General features: G+C 47.2%; 1 protein-coding gene across 4 annotated transcripts in view; it reads left to right on the top strand.

The window, feature by feature from the left end:
* Positions 1–8,915, top strand: part of Fars2 (phenylalanyl-tRNA synthetase 2, mitochondrial) — a 412,552-nt gene extending 403,637 nt beyond the window's left edge. For all 4 annotated transcript variants that reach the window (XM_029547418.1, XM_029547417.1, XM_029547419.1 and 1 more), the window contains one exon: positions 8,630–8,915. In XM_029547418.1, coding sequence (XP_029403278.1) covers positions 8,630–8,768 — 139 coding nt within the window. In that variant the 3' untranslated portion in view covers positions 8,769–8,915. The remainder of the gene's footprint in view (positions 1–8,629) is intronic.
* The last annotated feature ends 894 nt before the right edge of the window (positions 8,916–9,809 follow it).

Below are 9,809 nucleotides of genomic sequence, written 5' to 3' on the forward strand. Positions count from 1 at the left end.
AGCCTTGCCAGCATCTGCTGTCACCTGAATTTTTAATCTTAGCCATTCTGACTGGAGTGAGATGGAATCTCAGGGTTGTTTTGATTTGCATTTCCCAAATGACTAAGGATGTTAAACATTTTTTCAGGTGTTTCTCAGCCATTCGTTATTCCTCAGTTGAGAATTCTTTGTTTAGCTCTGTACCCCATTTTTTAATGGGGTTATTTGCACTTCTGCCATTCTTGAGTGTACATGTCGGTGGCATTGAGCACGTGCACACTGTGTGACCATCATCTCTGTCCATCTCTAGAACTTGGTCATCTCCCCAGCCTGAAACTCTGTGTCTCCTGCCCAGTGTTCACCTGCCCATGCTCACCTGCCCATGCTCACCTGCCTCTGCTCACCTGCCTCTGCTCACCTGCCTCTGCTCACCTGCCCTTGCTCACCTGCCCATGCTCACCTGCCCATGCTCACCTGCCTCTGCTCACCTGCCCGTGCTCACCTGCCCCTGCTCACCTGTCCCCGCTCACCTGCCCAGCCACTGGCAGTGCTGTGCCCCTGCTGTCTGTACACTTGGGTCCTAGGCACTCTGCATAACAGAGTCATGCGGTGCTGGCCTTTGGTTTATGGTTTGTCTCACTGAATGCTGAGTCCTAGGTGTGCATCCATGCTGTCACATGTATCATGTGTGATCACCTGGGTCTTCTTCATAGGCCACAGCAAAGGCTCTGTCACGCTGCCTGTGCATACCTTAAGATCAGTTGTTAAGAGTAAGCCTGAAATGTCTGAAACAATTACCCTGGTTTGTCTTTTTTTTTTTTTCTCAGACAGTCTTTTAAAACCTCTAGAGTCCGTATCTATATTGTAGAATAAGAACCTGTATCAGATTAGAAACTGGCCCCAGAGCCTAGCTGAGAAGCAGTAGTAAGAGAGACCATTAAAAGACTTCTGAAAGTAGTTATTTTCAGTTTTACTCAGATAAAGATCCAGAACCTCAGCCCCACCCTGCAGGAGGCCTGGACTCCACCTCCCTCCCTATGCCTGCTTGGCAGAAGCCACTGCTCAAGAGTACCAGAAGTTATGGGGAGAGTTAGGGAGGAAAAAAAAAAAACTGGGGTGCTTTGAACTTCCCAGAGGACTTGGCAGGTGTTTGATGTTCAAAAGCACTTCTTGCCTGTAAAATTTGTCTCTTAAGCTGCCGACTGAGGCTGACCAGTGAGTGGACCGGTGGGGGTGGCCCAGCTTGGTTCCTTTCCCAGCTGCTGGTCCTGCCTCTATCATGGCCTGCATGGGAGTTGTCTTTCCCCAGGCAGAAACTGTCAGAGGAACCATCTGGTCCAGTTTCTTATGACTGACTCGTAGGAACAGCAAGCCCTCTGGGAGCTAGGAATCTTGGCAGTGGCAGGGAGACACTTATCTGTGGCTAGCTCCTCGTCTGGCTGACAACTACAGAAATGCACAGCTCTGAAGGGTCTCCAGGGAACGCTAGGGCAAGAAGACAAAGTGTTCTGAAACTCAGGCAGCAGGCATCTTTGCTACTGTTACAGTTTGATATAAAATGTCTCCCAGAGCTTCATGTGTTGAAGGCTTAGTTGCCAGCCTTTTGGGGAACTGTATCCTAAGGGCTCTGACCTAATCACTAATTTAATCTATTGATATATTTATATTACGACACTATTAGAAGGTGATGTAAGCCAAGAGATTGGCCATATAGTTCAGGATATATCTTGCCCTGGGCCCTTCCCCTAACTCCTGTCTCTACTTCCTGTCAGCCATGACATGAGCCTCCTTCTGTCCAATGTACAGGACCAAGTAACCGTGGACCAAACCCTTTGAAACCATGAGCCAAACTAATTTTTTCTCTGTTCTATCTGTCTGGTGTTTGATCGTGGCTGTGCAAAAGTAACTGATACAGCTGTGGGAGGGGTGGGATGCGGATGGAGCAGGGGCCTTAGTATCTGATGGATGACTGACTGGAGAACTACTGGACAGAGTATGCCTTTTTGATCTTCCAAGCAGTAACTCCCACTGGTGAAGCTAGCCTGATGCTCTCCATTCTTCTAGTATCCCCTCACATCAGTATCACCTCATGGCCATCTCAGCCCTTCCATTTCATTCTTTGCGGATTTTAGATTCCTCCAGAGTCTCTCTTCCCTCCTGTTTAGTCTTAGATTATTAGAGCCAGAAAAAAATTAAAGCTCACTTAGCCCACCTCTCACTACTAAGGAAAATGAGACCATGCAAGGTGACTCACCCAATTTTGCCTTTCACTGCCCGAGCTCAAGAGCCTGGGCTCCACCTCCCACCCACCAAATCTTATTACCAGAATTTCTTCTTTATTTTCTCTCTGTGGTTGTTTATAGCAGGGAATGCAGTAGTAGTCTGGTTTACTTAGTGTCTGGACCATTTATTCAGATCAGGCCCAAATCTATGCTTCATGCTTTGTCAGGAATAGCTCTGGCTATCTCAGACCAGTGTCAGTTCCAGATTCATTTAAGAGGTTAAATATTGACCAGCTAGGATTGTGTGTGCAGCGGAGGAGTAGGACCCACTCATGTTAGTTTCATTTTAGTTACATGATGTCAATTATAATCCAAAAATATTAAAATTCTAGGAGTAAATAATTGGTGAGTCCTAATTCACATGCTTTGAGCAGTATGGAGTCTTGTGGTCTGTCACCCATGGTCTGTTCAGCATCTATGCTATGTACACTGCCCACCCATACATCATCTAGCTGTTCTCCCCCATATCAGGCCAGCTGTGTGATATAAGTCCTTGAGTCAAGTAGACTTTAATTTAATAAAGGCCCAAAGCTCAAGAGCACCGACAGTGGAAATTTTTTGTTACATAGTCACAACTGCAATTGTTCTATTTTACTGTTTTTATCCTCTTTTAAAAAATTATTTTTTATTGATTCTTTGATCACACCATGCACCCCAGTCCTACACATCTCCCTATCCCTTCTTATCTACTCTTTGCTCTTGAATTCCCCCCACCCCCAATAAAAGAACATCGAAAAACATCTCATCGTGCAAGCTGTAGTAGTATGTCACAGTGTGTCCCACAATGAGTCATTTGGTCTGGTTCGAGGTCTCTGTTTCTGTGACACCATCAATATTGGATCCTCACTGTGACTCCTCCCAGTTATCCTGTTGTTGCCCTTTGTCATGGAGATCCTGCAGCTTTGGAAAAGCAGGAGTGGCCCATTCACGTATCTCAACCATTTGCAAGTGATATGGATTTGGGGGTGGGCCAATTCTGGATGTGGGCCTGGGTGGTAGCTGAGCTGGTCAGTGAACCACCAGGGTGAGCTCTCTAGCACTGCTCTGGCTGTGCCACCCAATGCCACCGTCAGCAGGAGGCAGGGTCATTTCTTCTGTTCTCATGGCCTCAAGCCAGCTCACCAGTACCCATGCCTCCAGAGATAACTCCACTGTGCTGCCCAGTCAGAGTCAGAGCAGGGGCAGCTGTGGGGAGCACTCTCCCAAGTTGGCTGGGCCAACTCTCCTACTCACAACCCCTGAGCTGGCTCACCCTTGACTTCACCATCAGGGCCAGCTCTTCAGAGCACTACAGCCAGTGAGGGGGCAGGGCTAGTTCTCCTCTGGGCCAGCTGTCACTATTGCTCCTGGGAAGGGGGGAGGGACCCATGCCACCTTGTGTCAGGTGAGTTGTGGAACCAGCTCTCCTACACTCTCTTCTGGGGTCAGTTCTCCTGTCTGCCTTCAGTAGTGAGGGGATGAAAGGCATCTTCCCCCATCCAAGACCACCTCATAGCAGAGGAGTGATGGGGTCAGCTCTTCCTCACTGATACCCTCCAGCAGTTCACCCATGCCCCAGCCATCAGGGCCAGCTCACTGGGACAAGCTCTTCCATCTGTCTCAGAGATGTAAGAAGGAAAAGGAGGTCTTACTTCATAGGCAAGAACTCCAAGACACAGAGGTCATGCAGAAGGCCCTAGATCTCACAGCAAAGAGAACAGGAATTGGAACCAACTTTCTCTCAACTACAAAGTCAGGTTCTTCTCCATTCTCCCACATCCTGGCAGCTCTCGGTCCTATCCTTGGAAGTGACATAGAGCTGTCTCCTCCCTCATCTTGCCACCCCGTGGTCCTGTCTTGGTTCAACAAGCCTCTGGATGCACTGAATGCCCTGAGCAGAATGGTTATGACATGGGACACCAGGCTGACCTTTTGTCTCTGATAAGCAGGGACTAGTTGGATCTGAAGCCAAGGACCCAGCTTTCTCACTTTGTTAGTAGAACTCTTCTGGACAACATCTCTCTGCACTGAGTAATCTCCGTGTGGATGGATAGGCAGTGTCTGCAGTGCCCACTGGTCATGCCTCATCTATTCTGGGAGGTGTCAGGCACACCATCCAAGAACACAGAGTAGCTGCTCTGTCACAGATGGAAAAGCAGACTATTGTGGATGCTGTAGGAGCTAGGTTTGGGCTGCATGTGAGGAAGGGTTTTATTTCAAGTTCAGAGCTAGTTTGGTTGCCACGGTAAACCCAGTGGTTATATAATAGAAGTCTTCCCTCCCTCACCGGGACTCTGACCCATTGTCCCTTCTTTCCAGAAGGTTCCATAGCCCTGTACCACTTCAGAAAATCCCCCCTCCCGCATACTTTGAGCTAGGGAGTACTAGTCAACCTTCAAGTAGTTCTGATGATGGTTCACTTTATCACTCTTATTTCGTTTTGTCTTAAAATATTTATTGCTCAGCTTTTTCACATTAAAACTGATACAAATATGAATATTTATAGGATTCAGTATGATATTTTGAGCTATGTAATGGTATAGTAATCAAGATGTTTGGCATATCTGTCACCTCAAACATTCATCATCTCTTTGTTTTCAGAACATTTAAAATCCTTTTGTAGATAATGTAAAATATTCAAAACAGGGTCACTAGACAGGGTCATCTGCTTTGCCACAGATCACTAGAGCCTGTTCCTTTCACCTCCCATAACTTTGTTGCTCTTTCGTCCCCACCCCAGCCCTGGCAGCCCCCCTATTTCTTTTGTGAGACCAGCTTCTTTAGGTTCCACAAATAAGAGAGAGCATACACTGTGTCCCTTCTGTAATTGTCTTACTCCACTGAGCATAGCATCCTTGGGGCCAACCACTGCTGCGATGACACCATCAGACCTTTGTAAAGAGTGAGTAGTATTCCGTTGAGTATGTGTTCTCCTCGATTTCTTCTCCCATTCATCCCCTGCCGAATGCTTATGGTAATCACATATCTTGACTTTATGAATACTATGCCAATAAGCATGGGGTCCAGGTCCTCTCAACCCCTGTTAAAACCTCCTTGGATTCATCCCCTGGGGGATTGCTAAGCCCTTGTAGGCATAAGCTTGACAGTCCTTTCACTGATCCCGACTGACTGTGCTCAGTCCCACGCAGCTTTCTCTTTGGTCTAAAGTTAGGAGTCTCGGAGGAGGAGGCACTAAAACAGAATCCCCCTCTGCTGGCTTGTCCCATTGGCCTGCCTCCTCTCCCCATAGCTCACATGGGATTGCCCATCCTGGCTCTCAGTTTCTGCCTGAGCATCTGGACTTGGGTGGGAGGTGGAATTGGGTAAGCCTTGGCATTCAGAGTGGAGCAGGGAACAGGACAGAGGTGAAAGCAAGTCATGTGTTTTGTTTCCCCCAGTTAGACCCTGAAAGGGGGTTAGGGGGTGATGTCAGGCTAGTTGGGAAAAGCACACGGTGGTGGTATTGGCACAGCAGAGCATCCTGAATCACTAAGGAGCAGACAAGGATGGTCACATATGGCTGCCTGTGTCCAGTGTCTACAGGCAGAGTGACCCAGATTTCTTTTTTGGTTTCTTCAGTGTCCAACTCTGTAACTAGATGAACAGCACCATGCCAGCACACATGGTATCTCCCATGTGCTGACGAAGAGACCCTTAGATGTTCCTGTCACCTGCAGAGTGGCACAGCTGGCTTCACTGCCAAGTGGCTGCCAGCCCTCTTACTGCCAACTGGCCTACTGCTGGATGGCAGATTCTCCATGCTCCTTTCTGTTGAGTACAGTGCCTGCAAAATGCTTTTTGTTGAATGACTGACTAACGCAGTCTATAAACGAATAGTTCTGGTTGAAAACACTGTAAGGTATTTATTAAAATCTCTGTTGTTGTTTTTATATATATATATATATATATATATATATATATATATATATATATATATATATATATATATATATATATATATATATATATATAAAAGGCAAAAAGCCCAGTTCTACCCAGCAACCACACATTGTACAGTCAGCCAGTGTTACAAGGCAATGGAAATTGTTTTTTTCACTCTTTTCCACCTTGTCAACAAAGGGATTTGACCTCCCTAACTGAACAATAGATAATCTTGTTTATTTTTCTCACAAGTAGAAACTGTGGAGTACATGAAAGTGAACTTTGATTTGCCTATGAAGCTCCAGATTATACAGCTGACTCGACTCATCCCAAACGCCAGGCCCTATGGCTTGGATAGAAAGCCATGGCAACCGCCTGCCGCCCAGACCCCAGTACTGCTCCAGTAGGGAAGACCACTGTCAGTGCATTCCTTGTCTATGTGTCCCACTCATAGAATATCCTGTCATCCAGGATATCCCTGTGTCCTCTCTGAGTCAGACAGAAATATAAGGCTTATTCTGTTGTATCTTGCTTGGTTGTTTTAAAACTATATTGCTGCTTAGAGGAAGTTAGATGTGTTTGCTTTCTGTCACGATCAGAAATGCCTGAGAAATGGGGAAGTGTTTATTTGGGCCCATAGTCTAGAGCCTTCAGTCCATGAACAATTGACTCATTAGTTTTGAGCCTATGGAAGCATGTTAGAGTGGGAGCACATGATCAGAGAGATTTATTTACCCTGTTCTGGGTTTGAAAAGAGAAAGAAGGAGCTGAGCCCCCCTTATCTGCCCTCTAGAACCTGTCCCCAGTAAACTTAAGTACCCCTCTACACCTTACATCTTAAAGGCCCCACTACCTCCCAGTAACCAGGCCTTTGGTGAGATTCAGGATCCAAGTCATAGGAAGAGCTCAGAGGTGAGGGGGAGGATGCTTGACAGAGCTCTTGAGTTTGATAGGAAAGACTATTCTGAAACCACACTCTCTAGGTTTCATTTCTATCCGATTGAAATGAAATTCACATAACGTGAATTTAGTCCTTTTGAAAGTATACAGTGCAGTGCCATTGGGCACTTTTCTAGTCTGGATGTTTTAGACAGTGGGACCATGCAGTGTGTGATATGTAGCTTCTACTACTTTGGTTTTGAAGTTCACCTAGTTTCCAGTCATTGGAATTACATTCTCTGCCTATACTAAATCTGTTAATACCCATTCATTTGTTGGTAATAACTAGACATACAGCTTTTAGGAAAATCTCTCTCTCTCTCTCTCTCTCTCTTTCTCTCTCTCCCCACCCCTACCTCTCTCTGTGGGGGTGGGGTAGGAATTGAACCTATGGCCTCATACATCTTTGGTAAACTCTACCACTGACCTATAGGCCCTGCCCTCTTTTTCCTTTTATTCTGACACAGGAGCTCATGAAGTTGCCAGGGCTAGCCTTGAATTTACTCTATAGTCCAATCGTTCCTTGAACTTGTGAACCTTTTGCCTTAGCCTCCCCAGCTACCTGGGGTTACAGACCCGATCACAAGGCTCAGCAGCAAACTCTTGTCTGACTTTTACTTTGAGCTTTCCATTCTCTAGGGCATAATCCTAGAAATCACTGGATTATGCAGTAACTTTACATTTAGTGGTTTGGAAACCCACTGCACCTTTTCATAGCAACACACACTATTTCATATTCCTGCTGTATTGCTTGGCACTAACTCCATTCCTATAACACTGTCCTGCTGTTTCGATCTTGGACAAGTCCCCTCTGCCTTCTGAGCTCACAGCTCTATCTTGGGAACAGTGATGCTCTCTGTCTCCAAGATGGACATGTCTTATTCTGTCTGTACCCAAGTCTGACTTAAAGCCAGAAGGAGGGAGACAAGGAGAGAGCACCCTGTGAGAACAAACCAAAAACACCAAGAAGACCCAGGAAGCACGCGGGGGACTATCAACTCTTCTTGTGAGGGGGTTCCCAGAGTGCCTAGCCTATCTGAAACCCACTTGCCCCAGGTTCTGGCATGACAGAAGGCCCAGTCCTTCCTTGCCTAATTGGAGATGCTGTGGCCTCTCCTGGTCAAGATTGGCAAGCAGCAGGAAGAGAGAGTAACACTGGGTCTGGCTTGAGCATCTGAAACCTCAAAGCCCATCCCTAGTGGCACACTTTCTCCAACAAGGCCACACCTCTAATAGTGCCACTCCCTATGAGCCTGTGGGGGCCATTTTCTGTCAGACCACCTCACAGCATGTTGGGACCAGCTTCTCCTTTATTCAAGCTACTGTGTCTCTAACCATCACCTTCTCACACACTGGAGAAAGGTAGTCCTTAGTGGCCTTTGATATTTCTGTAGCCATACATGACTGATGCCTGGATCCTGTCCCACTCTTAGCAAGGCTGCTCCTAGCAGCTGCTGCCATGCCATTGTGACATAGCAACCACTGTCTAAGAGTAATCCCTACTGCTGTCAGCCCATGTGCAGACATGGTCTCCACTCACCTACTTGCGTTTCCTCCTTCCCCAACAGGACACACAGGACCAGCCACTGCTACCGCATTACCTACCGCCACATGGAACGGACACTGTCCCAGAGAGAAGTCAGCAGTGTCCACCAGGCTGTGCAGGAGGCCGCTGTGCAGCTGCTGGGTGTGGAGGGCCGATTCTGATGCGGTGGCAGTCCACAGCCCTCGTAGAGCTGCAGGGAGTACCAGGAAGGGGGAAACACATTGTTTGTGAACTGGAGTGTCTGCCCTCACTTGATAGATGGGTCTGCTTCAGGACTTCAAGAAATAAAGAATCACTTTTTAGAAGCATTGACATAGCATTTGTCTTTTATTTGGGGGAAGGAGAAAGCAGACACTGATATAAGAGTTCCCTGATACTCGTTTAGAAAGGCTTGGCCCATCGGCTCTCCTTGTGGTTAATTGGTCCCTGGGTTCCATTAAGCACAAGGCATGATTCTTGCCTGGCAGGCTCTTTCACCCATGTAATGAGTGAAGCCACAGAGAAGGGTCTCAGAGACTGAATATAGTGCAGGCATACCTGGTGTGTGTGTATTTTGCTTGGCTGTAGGTCACAGATCCTGCATTTTGACAAATTGGAGGTTCGTGGCAACCTGTGTTGAGCAAGCCTGTTGTCCCCACTCTCTTTCGGCTTGAATGATCATTAGTATTTCTTAGCAGTGCTTTTCAATTAGGGTAAATACATGGTTTTCTTTTTTTACCATAAAGCTATTGGATACCTCACAGAGGGCAGTATCCTATGAGCCTAACTTCCATGTGCACTGGGAAACCAAAAGATGCCTATAACTTCCTTCATGATGAATTCACTTTATCACAGTGGTCTGGAACAGGATCATCACCCCCAGCCCGAGCCTGTCCAGGAAGCCTTTGTGTCTCTGCCATCCTTTCTCCCTTCTCTTCTTTGTTTTGCAAAGGGCAGGCTTCAAAGAGGCCGCTGATGAAATGCCAGGGCTTCCCTTGAAAGTGGCGAGTCACAGCTCTAAGCCAGGCAAGGTAGATATTTGCTTTCATAAACCCAAGGCCAGGGGCCAGCCCCTTGGCCCTAGGCTTGGACCTTCCTGCCCACTGCCCTAGTGAGAGGAAGGGAAGGAGCAAGAGCTGCCCCTCAGTGCAGGAGACACACTGAGGGCTAGGCCTGCCAACTCCCCAGGTTGTCCCCTGCAGGAGGCCTCCACTTCCAGAATG

This window comes from Mus pahari, chromosome 16 (assembly GCF_900095145.1).
Source record: "Mus pahari chromosome 16, PAHARI_EIJ_v1.1, whole genome shotgun sequence".
In the NCBI taxonomy this organism is placed as follows: Eukaryota; Metazoa; Chordata; class Mammalia; order Rodentia; family Muridae; genus Mus; species Mus pahari.